The 17,566-nt window shown below is 40.9% G+C and overlaps 1 protein-coding gene across 3 annotated transcripts; it reads left to right on the plus strand.

Moving 5' to 3' along the window:
* Positions 1-469: 469 nt before the first annotated feature.
* On the plus strand, positions 470-12,220 carry pkp2 (plakophilin 2). Of its 3 annotated transcripts, none has more exons than XM_066668506.1 (14): positions 470-756; positions 2,212-2,270; positions 3,027-3,050; positions 3,283-3,878; positions 4,377-4,512; positions 4,720-4,927; positions 6,342-6,519; positions 6,638-6,755; positions 6,860-7,030; positions 9,001-9,177; positions 9,414-9,564; positions 10,516-10,705; positions 11,748-11,841; positions 11,947-12,220. In XM_066668506.1, the coding sequence occupies exons 1-14, from the start codon at positions 555-557 to the stop codon at positions 12,013-12,015; spliced, it is 2,373 nt and encodes a 790-aa protein (XP_066524603.1). In that variant the 5' UTR covers positions 470-554; the 3' UTR covers positions 12,016-12,220. The 3 variants fall into 3 exon arrangements, with proteins under 3 accessions (XP_066524603.1, XP_066524604.1, XP_066524605.1); XM_066668507.1 differs by having other exon boundaries at positions 4,380-4,512; XM_066668508.1 differs by lacking the exon at positions 3,027-3,050 and having other exon boundaries at positions 472-756.
* Positions 12,221-17,566: the final 5,346 nt, after the last annotated feature.

Consider the following 17,566-nt stretch of genomic DNA (forward strand, 5'->3'; position numbering starts at 1 on the left):
GCACCTGTATACATTTTGTTTTGATTTGAGGAATATCTAAAATAGATGCACTGAAGGATCTGAGAGATATTTCATTACAAAAGTATTTTTGAAATGTTGTCTGGTGTGAGGTATGTGTTCCATTGAAAAACTGTGATATGTGGACTGGTTGAACAACTCTGTCTTTATTTGTTGATGATCAGATCAACAGGTTGAACCCATACCGAATTATATAATTTAAGGTGAGGCTCCAAGTACGTGTGAGAACAAATGAGCATGTGGCGAGTAGACGGAGATACATACTGTCAATCATTTCATGCATCACCCAATCATTTTACAGCCCGGAGAACCAATGGGCGTAGAGAGTAGGCGGAGATACTGTCAAATTTTTTATCTCCGGTCTGCAGCATTCCCCTTCTTCTCAGGTTATGCGGTGTAAGCCACGCCCTCCGGTCGCCACGGTAACTTTCTAGGTGTCCGAGTGACCACGCCCTAAGTGCAAACAGAAAACACGCCCTTACAAAAAAGAAAAACTCTTTCAGACGAACTTTCCCCGGAGGAGCGTGGGAAGAGGGATGGCCGCAGAGGAGTCTCTGTACGTGAGGACCGTTTTATCGTCCAAGGACTCGGGCAAAGCGGTTGACTCGAGTCTCGCTCTGCCGTCTGAGGACCGCAGTCCTCGGGGGGTCTCTCGGAGTGTGAGTGAGCGGCGAGGCAGAGTAGAGCAACAAGTGCAGCTCACTCTCTCCCGGAAAGGAAAGAGGACACCGCTCACAGGTAACAACACACAGCTTCGCGTTTCGGAGGTTCTGTTTTAAACTGCTCCTCTTTGGGCAGATTTAGGACATTTGAAACTAAAAGTGCTCCCTGTTATAATTTTTCCAAAACATTTTAAACGTGATGTATTGTACAGCAATTTCTATAGAGGAAATTGACTCCATTTCAATGTAATGGATTTCTGCCATGAAATCTAATTCACTTCTCATTGTTCTGAGTCTTGAATGGATCCTTTGATTTTTTTTAACCAGTAGTGTGTTTTCTACAAACCTGCATGTGAATACAGAACATTTATAAACACATATTTGAAACGAGCGTTTGCAGTGATATTAAGCGTCTGTTCTAAAGCAAATACACCATTGATAGTGTGGAACAAAAGAGAGTGATGTTGTAGGGGTGTATGTACATTAGGGGTCAAACCCCGCCAGATGTCGCTGTGGAGCAGTCCACAACGTATTCAGGTGTATTTTTTATTTTTCGTAGCTAAGATTATTGTTTGGTAGTTACTGGTTGATTATTGTACTATTGATTGTTTCATAATTTTAGCTTTATTATTATTATTAGTATTTTGTTAAATATAGCCTGAGTTGTTTTACAGTACACTTTTTTAGAAGTTACCACTGTCGATTTATAATTTTCCTTTTCATTTTCCATACATTTTACTCTGTCTGAAAATGAAAAAAAAACACCACCGTTGTTCATATTATTAATATGAATGAGCAATACAAATTGAATGAATCAGTGATTCACGGTTCATTAACAGTCAGTTTCACTTCAGACATCTCTCATTTTCTGTAGTTACCAAAAGAAAATTACAGCATACTAAGGAATAATTGCAGTGAAATGAATGAATGCAATGATTAATTCATGTGTAGCTGCTATTATTTTTCCTGAGAAGATGTCTCAGTCTCTAATGGCTCCATACTTCCAGCATAGTGCACTATATAGGTCTTACAAATAGTACATTTCTAACAGAATATAATTTGGGATTCAGCCACATCTTCAAAATCCTGTTTAAGTTGTAGCCATATGCAAAGTTTTAATAATTTAAATAATCATCATAGGTGCCATGGTTTATGTTTTATTTTAAATTTTCTAGTATTATCTAGTACAAAGTATATTTGGCATTATTACTTATTATTTACATTGTTTAAGATCCAGAAAGAAAGGGATTGCTTTGCTATGAAATGTGGCCTTGGATGTGTTATTACTGTTGAGACAATAATGATTGTATAGTTGATAGCTTTGTAATGTGATGTTTCATAACAAGGTAATAAACAGTTGTGTGAGTTGTGCTTGGATTCATTGAGCAATTAAGTTTGTGTATATTTAGTGTATTGTGCCCCATAAGGCTTTCCATGACAGACGCAGAGTACTAGACAAACAGAGTTGTAAAAATGCGTGACTCACAAGCATGACTATTAAATGTTGTTATTTCTGTCTCTTCCCTCTCAGGTAGTCTGTCTAGCAGTCATCTAACAAGCACCACACCATTCTGGAATGGATCAGTAAAGGTAAAATCTTTAACTTTTAATATATATCCAGTGTATTAACAGATTAACTATAAAATTATGACCAGCTCTGTTTTTACACTCACTTGTATATTCTTTTAGCTCCACTGGACAAACAGGAGTTCTTTGTAGTTCTACAATTACAGACTGTAGTTCAACCGTTGCTCTGCGTACATTGTTTGCCCCTTTTCACCCTGTTCTTCAATAGTCAGGACCCCAGAAAGCAGGTATGATTCGAGTCATGAATCATTCTTAGTGCTGAGGTGACACTGACATGTTGATCTTGGTGTTAACGTGTGTTGTATTGGTATAAGTGGATCAGACACTACATTGCTGCTGGGGTTTTTTAACCCCTCATTGTCACTGCTGGACTGAGAATAGTCCACCAACTAAAAACATCCAGCCGACAGCATCCTGTGTCCATTTATGAAAGACTAGAGGACAAACAACACAAACTGTGCAGCAGCAGATGAGCTTCTAGTCTCTGGTTGTAAAATAGAAAATAGAAAGTGGACCAACGAGGTAGGGGTGTATAACAGAGTGGATAGTGAGAGGACACAGTGTTTAAAATCACCAGCAGCCATGCCAAGTCAATGTCACAGCAGCGCTGAGAATAATCTACCACCCAAATCATACCTGTTCTGTGGTGGTCCTCTAGGGGTACAGTGAAAAAAAATTGCAATTAATATAAATATTTGTAATTATTTTGGCATATCGGCAGGATTTTTTTTAACGTTAAATTTTGTGATATTCTTTTAGGATTATATCGCCCACCCTTACTGTGTATGTATGTTTTTATTACTCTATATTGTTGAAAATGTCCAGTGGAATTCTCCAAAACATTGGACTGATGTTAACGCTAAAGAAAAGTTTGAACACGGGTTATTCCCTAAAGTAAACAATTAGTATATTTTAGGGATTTTTTTTTTACCTTCCACAATAATGATGATAGGTTTATTTCTATTTTTGATAGAACTATTTATTTAATAACACTAAAAAAAATTTTTCTCTACAGTCCTCATCTTATGCATCAGACTCATTTAAACCTACAAGAAGGGTGGATGTTTCTGATTCTGTGAAAGTACCTCAGGTTAATGGGGACTATGCTGCATTAAAGTATGGTTCATTTCGGAGAGGCTCCCGCTGGGGCTCTGCAGCGTTTACTCTTCCTGCGATGCGATCTGTGTATACAGCTGACCGTCTCCAAGGCCCTGCCTCTTCACACCACTATGCTCGCTCTGAGAAACTGCAAAGCACCCAGCGTTTCATATCTGGCCGGAGTGCTACTCTACATCTTCCCAGGAAGCCTGTTGTAGAGCATGACATGCTTGACGATGTCTTCCTGCCTGAAGGGTCTCCCCTCAGGTTAGAACATCATCAGATATTTTCAGAGTGGCAGAATCTGCAGCGCTCTCGCAGTCACCCTGGACAGCAGCTGTTTGGATCACAGGATTTGTCTTGGCTGGTTTGTGATGCGCAAGAGAGACAGAAGATGGCCACAGAGCACAGGTCACAGACTACCTCAAAGTTCAATGCTGGAGGTAACACAAATGGAGTGGCAACGGTCAAAAAACCTGTGACCAGTCAAATAGCAAGGGTCGAATCTATGGGGTAAGGTTAAAGGCTTCTACTATTGCTAATGCTGTTAACTGCTATTTAAGATGAAAACATTTGTTTGTGATTTAGATTTGATTTCTATTCACAACAAGTTTCCGGGTTATTTATGCACAAATAAATTTCATAGTAATTACATTATTTTAATTTATCATGCTCTATGTTGACTGGTATAAATCTGCACTTTTGACTTGTTCTGTTATGTTTTGGTACCAAATATGTCCAAAAAATGAGTCCGTACACTCAACAGTAATTTCATCACATTTAAATCATATTAAAATATCTTCTTCTCTAGCTACAAACAAAAACATAGGGCAGAGTGAAAGTCTGAATAAAATTTTCTTACTTTGTCTCAATTAAGAAATACATAATCTAAATTAATATTACGTTACTGGCATGATTATAGAACAAGTGCTTTTGTGATCGCCAATGACAAGCATTAAAGAAATTATTTTTATCCCGTGTGAAAATAATGTGTATGTGTGTGTGTGACAGAAGGGGTAAGAAAAGTACAGAGATGACACTGAAGGCAGCTGTACAATCTCTTACTCAAGAGAACACAGAAAGGCAGGTGACTGCTGCCAAATACATTCAAAACCAGTGCTTTAGCAGTGCAGCTGCTAAGAGAAATGTAAGTCAAAATTCCCTATTAAATTGCATAATTTGAACATTTACAAGTAGTAATAACAGTGCACATTATAAAGTGTTTCATGAAAGTTTCATGTAGCCCTAATTTGGGTTTGTGGGGTTATTTTCAACCGAGCAGTTTTCTGTCATAACAGAAGCATCTGCTCAAATCTGGTTTTTTAAGTCTAATATCTGTTTTTTTTTTCTTCAGCTATTGCGTCTAGGTGGAATCCCAAAGCTATTGGAGCTTCTTAGTTGTGAGAGTGTGGAGCTGCAGGAAGCCGCAGCAGGAGCACTACGAAACACCGTCTTTGATGACAGCGACAACAAAATGGAGGTTCATAAGAGCAATGGTATTCACATGATCCTGCACCTGCTCAAAGCGAGCAGAGAGGTTGAGATACGACGACAGGTCACCGGTCAGTCACTAGTCTAATTTCATAATGTGCTTGTTTCCCCCATGATTATACATATTTACATATAAATTAAATTTGAATCATTTTGGAACATTTTGGAAATTTGGAACAAATCATATATTTGTTAATTTTTTTAATGCTTGTGAAGCATATTGCTTCAGTTAGCAACATGCTTTTTTAGTCACTCAGCTTTCAGTCAGGACAGGAATCAAATGCAAATGTCTAATCCTAACAGTCCACACTTCAAAGGAAATTGCTCCTTGTTATGACTAAACCATGGTTTAGAATTATAGCCCTGCACAGCAGTTCAGAGGATCCACCAGATACCTGCTTATCCCATGGCTTTAGAAGCCCGTCTTTCATAAGTATTACCATCACTATTTAACTCTCTATCTAGATGCTACTTCAGTTACACCTGCAGCTGACACAGGGTGAAGGATTCTTTAAAAAATGCTGAATTGTTCCATTTCTACCTGTTGTAAAAAGAAAAAAAAATAATTAACAATTTTTTTAAAGCTATGTAGCATACCTTTTGTCTGCTTTTGAAATTAAGGACCCATTGTGGTTTGATGGAAGTGTGTGATGATTTAGATTATAGGTAATTGGTGAGCATAGCTTTCCAAACTTGAAATATCAGCTTGAAATATCAGTCACTGACAGATGTATCACAGGTGAAATGTTGGTTTTAGCCTCTGTTTTGGGAGTAAACTGGCCAAGGCTGTCCTGGAACTATTAAGCTCAGTATATAATAATGTGATTGTGTTGTGTGTAAGATTGTAATACTAAGCCCCACAATGAATGAAGGAGGTTAACCACTAGGGAAGATTTTAAATCCTTTTAATTTCTGCTTCTTCCTTAGGGCTGTAAAGGTATAACGTACAAGTCAATACCATGAAAAATTTCTTGTTTAGGGCGGCATGGTGGCACAGCAGGTAGTGTCACAGTCACTCCTGAGTTTGGTGTGTTCTCCATGTGTCCTCGTGGGTTTCCTCCCACGGTCCAAAAACACACGTTGGTAGGTTGATCGGCGACTCAAAAGTGTCATGACTGACAACTGATTGCTTAAAAGTGTGTAGGTATTGTGCAGGTATCGTGTTCCCAGTCAGTGGATTTGTCCTGGGGTTGGACAATGATGTCATGTTAAAGAGAGTATTCATTCAGAGTGGTTTAATGTACTATGATTTTTTTCCCCCAGAAAATCTTAGAACTTACACTGATTTCTTTACAGGACTGGTGATAGAAACAAGTTTTCATTATGTCTCCCAGTCAAATATAGCCATCGTATTTACTATACAAAATAAGTTATCATATAGAATGCTTTGATACCAAACAACCATAAATTACTTAATTTTACAGAAATGATCAAAACATTTTGTGGATTTCCTCTTAAAGAATCAAAATGTGGATTTGCTCTCAGGACTGCTGTGGAATCTGTCCTCTCATGACATGCTGAAGGAGCAGCTGTGCAAAGACGTAGTAAAACCTATCACTGATGGTGTGCTGGTGCCCTGCTCGGGTGTCTCAGAGGGGGAAGATCCCAAACTGGAGATGCTGGCTGATTCTGAAGTCTTCCTCAATGCTACCGGCTGCCTGAGGTACTACCAGCCTGTGAGCTAGCTTTACAGACTAAATACATGCAAGGTGCTCAAGACACATTTAAACATGTAAGAGATGAATATTCATGCTCATATGTGCCTAAATTTGGTTTTGTAGGAATGTAAGTTCAGCTGGTCCAAATGGACGTAAAGCCATGAGAGACTGTGATCGTCTCATCGACTCCCTTGTTTATTACATCCGTGGAACCATTGCAGATCATAAACCTGATGACAAGGCATTCTAATTATTTTCATGCTCTTTTCTGATTTCTTTTCTGTTATACCATGTTTACATGTTTATTATGAAATTTGTTAAGCTTGTAACTTCTTTCTTTTGCAGGCTTTAGAAAACTGTGTGTGTATCCTACATAACCTAACCTATCGGTTTGAGTCAGAGCTTCCTGAAGCACTAAGGCCGGTGCTGCAGGAGTCCGGACAGAGTCTCCCACTCGAGCCACACACACCTGGCTGCTTCAGTATCAAGAGTACCAAAATCGCTGAGACAGACAATGTTAGTCACTTTATTTCAAATGTGTTTTATGATATATTTATATTGTCACTTTCAGAACAAATCAGTGGCAATAGAAATGCTTAAAATGTACTTGGAGAAATGCTAAGTGGTCCCATTAGCTCATGAATTAAAGCTCAAAATTAAAACCAATTAAAATAATTTTTTTTTCCTGTCCTGAAAAAAATGTTTTCAGGGGATACAAGGTTTTGATCTAAGCTATGGAGGACAAAACCTGCTAAAAATAAATCAATCAATTAATTCATAAACTACTAAATAAAATGCATTTCCTCCATCCATAATATTGATACTAAATCTAAAAATAAATAAAAAGAAAAACGTCAGAGGAATTAATAAACGAAAACTAAATTAAATAAATTAAAATATCAGTGTTAACCTGCATGTTTATTTAGTTTACTTGTGTATTTTTCTCTCCTACGTTTTTGTTCATTATTATTTCATTATTTTTGTTCATTTATTTATTTATATTTTTATGTACTAATTCAATAATTTATACTTTTATTTCTATAACTATTTATTTTTTGCATTAATTTATTTTTTCTTGCTCTTATATGATAATAAGGGGGCTGTCTATAAATGTTTCATGGAGTCTAAACATTCTTATTGGTTGATCCATGCCCAATGCCATAGATCGATTATCCATGTCTTGCTCCATCAGCAGGTCCAAACCGCTAGTCACTACTGCCAAATGATTTTGCCGGTAGATTTAGTGATTTTTCAGACCTTCTAGCGAGTTATTTAGGAAAAACCTGATTAGCACCAGTGACTTTCTGTACAAACCTTTTTTTTCATTCATTCGTTATCTGTAAGCGCTTATCCAATTCAGGGTCGCGGTGGGTCCAGAGCCTACCTGGAATCTTTGGGCGCAAGGCGGGAATACACCCTGGAGGGGGCACCAGTCCTTCACAGGACAACACAGACACACACATTCACTCACACCTATGGACACATTTGAGTCGCCAATCCACCTACCAACGTGTGTTTTTGGACTGTGGGAGGAAACTGGAGCACCCGGAGGAAACCCATGCGGACACGGGGAGTCACCCGGAGCAAAAATCAAACCCACAACCTTCAGGCCCCTGGAGCTGTGTGACTGCGACACTACCTGCTGCGCCACAATGTACAAACCGTACCTACTTTTTATAGAAGGGAATCACCCGTAGCATAACTCATTAGAACACCGGGACTGACCGTGAGCAGGAGAAATAGCTCTTTCTCCCTGGTTATTCTGCTCCCAGAGACAGAGCTGCGGGAGACACTGCTCTCACTATGTGGCTACTCTGTCTCAGAGACAGAGCTGCAGGAGACAAGGCTCCCTCTACGCTGCTCCAGAGATGGAGCAGCACAGTCAGTCCACACGGTAGCTACCGCAGATCAAAATAAGCTGCCAATGTGCATAAAATGCTACCAAAAAAACGTTTGCTTCCTTTTATGTTGAATTTATTTTATTTTATTCCAAATTCCTGAACTAAGTTCACATAACTGATGGAAATGGTAAAATGTCACGGGTGGCATCACAATTAACAAGTGGATATATACATTGCTCCATTTCATCGAGTCAAGCAGCTGCCTCTCTGAGCAGATTCAATACAGAAATAAATACACAGTAATAAATGCACAAAATAAAGGAGAAATATGTAAAATATACAGATTATAAAGTTATTTCTTTACATATATTTTCCCCCTGGATTTTTTATTTATTTATTTGTTTTGGGGTTTATGTCCCATATTGATTAATTAATGTTTGTTTTTATGTTCCTCATTTATTTTCTATTCTTAAATTTTAATTTTACTTTTATTAGTGAATAGATTAATTTTTAATTTTGGCAGGTTTGGTCCTCCATACTAAACCAGATGATATGTTTAAGTAAAAGACTGCACGCTGAAATCAAGCATAATTTCTAAGAATATTTTGTTCTGCTGTGTTCACATTTTGCTGGTTGTTGCTCTAGCATACGGACTCAGACCTCCTCCTGCTGGAGGAACAGGGAAACCCCATTGGCGCTGAGTGGCTGTGGAGTGCAATCACCGTTCGCATGTATCTGTCTCTTGTGGCCATTAGCAAACGCCAGCTGACATTGGAGGCATCTCTAGGAGCCATGCAGAACCTCACGGCAGGAACTGCAGGGGTAATGTCAAGGTTATAAAATGAATCAACTGAGCAATGCTTGAACATATTTGCCTTTCAGATGTGAACTACTACAGACTGTGGGCAGACTGGGTGGTTTTCTTATTTAAGCAACACTTTGTTCATACATTTTCTGTTTTTTTCCATCTAATTCTACTGAACCATAAACTGCTAAATGGTGCTACCTCACCTTCAATCAGACTCTCTTTTAAAGTTACTCATTTCCATTTCCCTCAGGTATCACAAGCAGTAGCCCACATCATAGTGCAGAAAGAAAATGGCCTCCAGCAAGTGAAGACCATTCTTGAGGAAGAGGAGAAAGTAAGGAGGGTTGCATTGTGCCTGCTCAGAAATTTATCCCGGTTCAAAGAACTCCACACAGACATAAGTGAGTGTCTTACCAACTTTACTCAACCCAGAGATCTGTTGGTAATGGTTAACAAGGAGAGGTTAGAACACAATAGTTCATTATTATTATTCAGACAAGCTGAAATACAAGTATGTGATTTATCAAAATATAATTAGGTTGATAAACAAGTGTTTTTTGTTAAATGTATATTGTGTATTTGTGTAATTTATAATATATTGTGGAATGTATCATATTGATACTTAACTTTTATTTTAAATAAAATCTTCATATTTAATACTGTACAACCCCAAAGTGACCAAAGAGGAAGACAGTGTTTCAGTTTTTAATTCATTACAAAAATACGTTACATAAAAATGCTTTAAAACATTTTGGAGATGTTCAGTACTTCACATCAAGTACTTCACGTTCCTATTTTTCTATACAAAGTTATACAACTGTAATATGTTTATAATTAATTAATCAAAATCGTTTATTTTTTTTTAGCATTTATATGAAATACTGTTGAACGTTCTGCATCCTACTTTTAAAATCTCCATGCATTACTAAATCTAAATCTAACATATGCCATATGGACTTTACCACTGCTCAGTTTTTCTTTATAATATTGATATTTACTCACACCACCATGCATCACCATTCTCTGAGAGAAGAGAAAATTAGTTATTTGTCTTATTGCCTTAGGGCCTCAAATAACACCATTTTAGCTGTGCACTTAATTTCTTACCTATTTAGCCCTCACAAAATATTATATATATATATATATATATATATATATATATATATATATATATATATATATATATATATAATTTTTTTTAAATAAAGATATGTATTTAAATTCATTCTTTTGCACTCATTGCTGTGGCAAGTCAAAATTTCTTTTGTTTTTCCATGTTTCTTGGAGAGGCTTTTTTTTTTCACCATTTCCATTTAAGCTTGTTGCGATAATGCTGTTTGGATCTTGTCTAGTTAAGCAGGTGTTGCCAGAACTGGTAGACATCCTTCCTACATCTGACACAACCTCAGAACAGCCTGTGGAGATCACGTCCGTCTGTCACATTCTCAATAACCTGAGCCAAGCATCTGTGCAGAACGCTGATGCTGTTTTCAACAAGGGAGTTCTACCCAGGATCATCAAAATCAACACCAAAGACCATAGGTACCTAAAAATCTGAAAACAAAAATCTAAAAATAATCATACTCTTGAAAAATTATTGCACATGAAGTACAGCATCTGAGTAATCAGCTCCACCTTCTTTTTTCATCTTTAAAACCAGCCTGATGAATCAGTCTTACATTTTGGTGGGAAATTTGCCTGTTGTATGAAACAGAAGTAACGCTTCCTTGAGTGATTACATGTCCCATCAGGCCCTAACATATGAAAACACCTTTAAAGCCAAAGACTTGTACTTCCTTTACCACTTGTGTAGAGTTGATTTTGACAAAAATAAAAATAAAAGCATTTGGATTGTAGTCAAATTAAACACTGCCCAACCTTGAGTTTTATTAATGAATCTGTAGAATGTCATTCTTTTATTAAAGCTTTATTATTAATATTATTTATTATTAAACCAATGTTCTACAATCATTTTGATTTTGATCACTTTGATATGGAGTCAGTGATCATTGTGTTACTTATATTAATAAGTGGAGACACTTGTAGAGGTTTATATTTATTATTACCTTTGTACACAGAGAGTGGCCAATTCTGAGCCTGGAAAAGGACTAATCCAACCAATTAGCTTCAGTAATTTTCTTATTATTATTATAATTTTTATTCAGAAATGCACTTTAAGGCCAGATGTGTGTAAACCCTTGCTTTTCTAACATTTCCTCTGAAATAAAGGGTGTCAGGGTAGCAGCTTGTGCTCCTCTGGGAATGTTTTACACTAGTCTTTGTAACTAGATGTTGCTGGGAGGATTTGATGTAATTCAGCCACACAATAATGAGGTCAGGTACCGATAATGGACAATGACATTTTTGGCCTTTGAAAGCTTTTGTGCCTTGCTCCCTACAAATGCTATTCCCACAGTTCACAGTGTAATTATCCTCGTGACTGGCTTGGAATCATTAGCAGGGACAATTTTCTTTTACAGGGTGTAAAATCAGAGTCAAGCAATGTGTCATATGCTCTGTTATTGTACTCTGGATTGTCATTTAATGAATTTCAACAAACACTTCATTTTATTTCTTTGACAAGGAATAACAACAGACCCACCAGTGTGGGCCAAGCTTCTGCTAATCTGCTGCAGACTCTTTGGAAGCATTCTGAGCTTCATGGGAAGTATAAGAAGGTCAGTGTTTAATTATCCAACAGTGTTTAATGGCAGTACACTTGGGAAGCTGCTACCACACCTTTTGGATTTAATTATTTTTTTCATCTTTGTTGTCTGTGACAGGCCGGTTACAGGAAGGCAGATTTCATAAACAACAAAACAGCAAAGACAGTCAATTCTGCTCGAGACTGACCTCAGGTGGAAAACAGGAGAACAACAAAGGAACGACAAAGCTAAAAAAAAAATCTGCTTAAAAATATTCAAACATTAAAACAAACATTCTGTCTGTAGGTTTAGATGTAATCTGTATATAATAATTTTTATATTTTTAGCGCATTGATGTTTTTTTTTTTGTTTTTTTTTGTCTGCAGCAATCTGTTTTAATTAAACTACTTTTAAACCCATTTGAAGCATCCAGTCTGCCTTCGTTCATCCTATAAAAGATTCACAAATTTCCTGTCTCTTTGGTTAAGTAAACTACTGGTGATTTTAACTCCTTTTATTTTTTAAATGTTTTTATTAAGGCAAACCTAATTCTCAATTTAATGATCACTGAATATGCCGGTTGTATTCAAAACCTGGTGGGAAGATATGGTTTCAAGCATTTTTCGTCCTGCTGAATGTAGTAATTAAGCTGCAGCATCACATTAGGTTCAGGGTCATTGAATATACATCAGGTTTTATAACCTCACATGTACTATGCATGACATGCTGCTCCATCGTGAAGGGCACAGGGGAGATGGTGGGGGGAGTGGGGGATACTTAATTTGCACCAGGGTGAGGGAGGGTGTAGCTTCTGAATATTTCATCCTTTAATGATCTAAGAACAGATTGTTCTGAGCCCTTCTGTCCCTGGAATCTCCACCTCACATGATGGACATGCTGACGTAAAGCTGTGCTCAGCTGCATGCTCGAGAAACTCTTCCATATGTCAGGCAACATAATATTCTGTTTATTTGCAAAGTTTGGCCACTAAATTAACTCCATACTAATAGGCTACTCTATAGAGCTAAAGAACTCAATCACTGCATAAGATTTAAGATTTGCTAAAATGACAGCAAAAGATAAATCATCAATATATATATGTCATCTATATTTCCAAATGTTGACTGTTTCTCTCAGAACTGACCACTGGATAATGTGGATGCACTGTGATTTCTTCAAACATTCTGTTAAAGTATTTTTTAGGATCCTATTAATGACCATGAAAATGACCAAATCCAGGACTAAAAATGCTGCTTTGGGATTTGAATGCCGCTGTCTGGCCTTCAAATAAGACCTCATTTTTTTTACTGTCTGGTCAAAGCTCCCAACCCTGATCCTCTTCCCCACATAACACACCAACATAAATTTTTAAAATGCTTTTAAATTTGCCATTAATTAAATATATTTGCTGTGGCCTAGTGTTCCATAGGGGAAAACACATATTTTTGCCCAAAGAAATATATGTATCACAAAAAAAGTAACTACAGGACAACGAAAAATCTAAAGGACTAAAGGAACAGTCCCCGTTTTACTACAGATAGGTAAAAATTAAATGTGAATGTCAACTAACAAGGGCAGCACTGTGGCAGTCATACAGCTCCAGGGACCTGGAGGTTGTGGGTTCGAGTCCCACTCCAGGTGGCTGTTTAGTGTGTTCTCCCTGTGTCAGCGTGGGTTCCTTCCAGGTGTTCTGGTTTTCTCCCAAGGTCCAAAAAACACACGTTGGTACAGTGATTGGCGACTCAAAAGTCTCTGTAGGTGTGAGTGAGCGTGTGTGTGGCTAGGCGTAGCCACAGGGTAGGCTCCGGACCCACCGCAACCCTGAACTGGATAAGTGGTTACAGACAATGAATGTCAACTAACAGCTCAGTTCACTCCAAACAGGGATTAAAGACAGTATGTTATGCTGCATGCACAAATAAAGTCTGAAACCATACCAAAACCATGAGATCTTGCTCACATCATATCAGTATCAGCCAATGTTTGCTTAAAATAAACAGACAAAATATAACCTGATTACATATTTATTACTTTAGAAAATGTATAATAATTATATATATATATTTCAAGTACTTTTGGAGCCTTTCTATTGGTCCATCATGAAATTTTCATACAATGTGAAGGACATCTGCGGTGTTAAAATGATGGGGTAAACTAAAAATGAATAAAAGTGGAGATGCATGTTTTTCTTTGGACAGTGGCGACATGCATTTTTTATATGAGAGATTCAGTCCTAGTAAAGTGTTTTTTTTTCTAAGATGTATGTTATTTGGAATTGGATCAATACAATTATTATTTATTTAAACATATTCATTTAACATTATTGTACATTATTTGTGTTCTGTATTGGGTGTTAAAGATGAAAAGCACTAGAAAACCCACTCCACTTTTAAAATAGTAGGATGCTAAAGAAAGTGCTGTACAATTATATGTGATGACAACAGTCATAACAGTATCATACAGAAATTATAAAACAAGAATACAAAATGTAGCCAGACACAACACAAAAGATAAACTTTTTAACTGAGATTTATAAATATTAGGAGAGGAATTAATAAAGTGAGAGTGGGAGATCATTTCATAGTTTTTTGGGGAAAAAAAGCTGTTTCCCTTTTAACTGGACTGTGGCTTATACTTCTGGCCAGGCTGTTCATCCCTGTTATTCAAGTTTTTAATATTTTCATTTTACAAAATACACTTGATATTACAAATTTAAATGTATTACTGTTGTCCTTGCTGTTACGTCATACAGAGAATCACTTACAGAGAAAAGATTCTCCTTGAGTACTATTGTCACGCCTTCGTCCTGTCATGTCTGTTGTCCCCGGCCATGTGCTTTTAGCACATGGCTATGTTTTGTTTATGTCCTTGTCTCCGCCTCCTCGTCCGTGTCATCTGTTAACCAGTCCTCCTCGTTATCTGTCACAGGTGCGTCTCGTCAGTGTCTTGTATTTAAGTCCCCTTCCTGCACTTCCTGTTTGTTGGTCATTGTTCCCTGTATCATGTCAAGTCTGTCGTGTTCTCTTGTTCTCTCGTTCTTTGTCAAGTTTGTCGAGTTATTTAGTCTCTCCGTTATTAGTCTCCACGTTGTCGCTGTATTTCCTCTGTCGTTTCGTTCTTTAGTCTGTCTGTCCCGTTAGTCCTGTTTAACTCCCCGTGTCCCGTTTATCCTGCCTGGATCCCCGTTTCTTGTCTTTTGTTAATAGTCTCTTTGTTTTGTTATTATTTGTTATTAAAGGTTATCTGTGTTTTAGCAAATGCGTCCGCTCCGTCAGTCCGCCCCGCGTTCCTGACAGAATGACCAACCGCCAGGACACAGCTAGCACAGACAGTTACCTTCGGAGGCTAGGAGAAGTCCAAGCGTCCATAATTCGTGCAATGGTAGCCTCTAGGACGTCAGAGGAGCCGAATTATGGACAGAAGGACTGCTACAGCGGGAGCTGCCGGCTCCAGCTCCTGCCTGGCGCTATTCCGATTCCTAAACCGGAGGAGTCGACTCGTGAATCGAGTAGTTGCGCCAGCGGGAGTCGAAAGAGCCGGCGGAAGAAGCGTGCTGGAGTTCCCCCCTCGACGGTAGATTACCCCCTCAGTTCCGGGGAAATTTTTGGGGGGGCGTTAAGGGTAGGGGCTGTTAGCCTCACCTCCGTAGCTCTGAGGTCTGAGGCTAACAGGGGCGCACGTCGAGGGGATCTAATGGGTGCGCCTGTGAAACCCCCTAAACCCTTTACAGCTCCAGCGCGAGCCCGGCGAGTAGCACGAACTCCTGTCCTCGAGAGCGCGGCACCTCCAGCCGCGCCTATCTTCGTGAGCGCGGCGCGCGCCTCTCCTGTCTTTGTGAGCGCGACGCGTGCCTCTCCAGTCTCCGTGGACGATGTCGCAGATTCCTCTGCATCCGTGGACGTCGTCGCACTTACTCCAGTCCCCGTGGACGACGTCGCAGATTCCTCTGCCTCGTGGACGTCGTCGCACTGTCTCCAGTCCCCGTGGACGACGTCGCAGATTCCTCTGCCTCCGTGGACGTCGTCGCACTGTCTCCTGTCTCCGTGGACGACGTCGCAGATTCCTCTGCCTCCGTGGACGTCGTCACACTTACTCCAGTCCCCGTGGACGACCTCGCAGATTCCTCTGCCTCTGTGGACGTCGTCGCACTGTCTCCAGTCCCCGTGGACGACGTCGCAGATTCCTCTGCCTCCGTGGACGTCATCGCACTGTCTCCTGTCTCCGTGGACGACGTCGCAGATTCCTCTGCCTCCGTGGACGTCGTCGCACTGTCTCCAGTCCCCGTGGACGACGTCGCAGATTCCTCTGCCTCCGTGGACGTCGTCGCACGTTCTCCAGTCTCCGTGGACGACGGCGCAGATTCCTCTGCCTCCGTGGACGTCGTCGCACGTTCTCCAGTCTCCGTGGACGACGGCGCAGATTCCTCTGCCTCCGTGGACGTCGTCGCACGTTCCCCAGTCTCCGTGGACGACGGCGCAGATTCCTCTGCCTCCGTGGACGTCGTCGCACATTCTCCAGTCTCCGTGGACGACGGCGCAGATTCCTCTGCCTCCGTGGACGTCGTCGCACGTTTCCCAGTCTCCGTGGACGACGGCGCAGATTCCTCTGCCTCCGTGGACGTCGTCGCACGTTCTCCAGTCTCCGTGGACGACGGCGCAGATTCCTCTCCCTCCGTGGACGTCGTCGCACGTTCTCCAGTCTCCGTGGACGACGGCGCAGATTCCTCTGCCTCCGTGGACGTCGTCGCACGTTCTCCTGTGTCCGTGATGGCGGCACCCGCCGCTCCTGTGTCCGTGATGGCGGCACCCGCCGCTCCTGTGTCCGTGATGGTGATGGTCCCCGCGTTCCTGACAGAATGACCAACCGACAGGACACAGCTAGCACAGACAGTTACCTTCGGAGGCTAGGAGAAGTCCAAGCGTCCATAATTCGTGCAATGGTAGCCTCTAGGACGTCAGAGGAGCCGAATTATGGACAGAAGGACTGCTACAGCGGGAGTTGCCGGCTCCAGCTCCTGCCTGGCGCTATTCCGATTCCTAAACCGGAGGAGTCGACTCGTGAATCGAGTAGTTGCGCCAGCGGGAGTCGAAAGAGCCGGCGGAAGAAGCGTGCTGGAGTTCCCCCCTCGACGGTAGATTACCCCCTCAGTTCCGGGGAAATTTTTGGGGGGGCGTTAAGGGTAGGGGCTGTTAGCCTCACCTCCGTAGCTCTGAGGTCTGAGGCTAACAGGGGCGCACGTCGAGGGGATCTAATGGGTGCGCCTGTGAAACCCCCTAAACCCTTTACAGCTCCAGCGCGAGCCCGGCGAGTAGCACGAACTCCTGTCCTCGAGAGCGCGGCACCTCCAGCCGCGCCTATCTTCGTGAGCGCGGCGCGCGCCTCTCCTGTCTTTGTGAGCGCGACGCGTGCCTCTCCAGTCTCCGTGGACGACGTCGCAGATTCCTCTGCCTCCGTGGACGTCGTCGCACTTACTCCAGTCCCCGTGGACGACGTCGCAGATTCCTCTGCCTCCGTGGACGTCGTCGCACTGTCTCCAGTCCCCGTGGACGACGTCGCAGATTCCTCTGCCTCCGTGGACGTCGTCGCACTGTCTCCTGTCTCCGTGGACGACGTCGCAGATTCCTCTGCCTCCGTGGACGTCGTCACACTTACTCCAGTCCCCGTGGACGACCTCGCAGATTCCTCTGCCTCTGTGGACGTCGTCGCACGTTCTCCAGTCTCCGTGGACGACGGCGCAGATTCCTCTGCCTCCGTGGAC

This window comes from Hoplias malabaricus, chromosome 4, assembly GCF_029633855.1.
Source record: "Hoplias malabaricus isolate fHopMal1 chromosome 4, fHopMal1.hap1, whole genome shotgun sequence".
Lineage (NCBI taxonomy): Eukaryota > Metazoa > Chordata > Actinopteri > Characiformes > Erythrinidae > Hoplias > Hoplias malabaricus.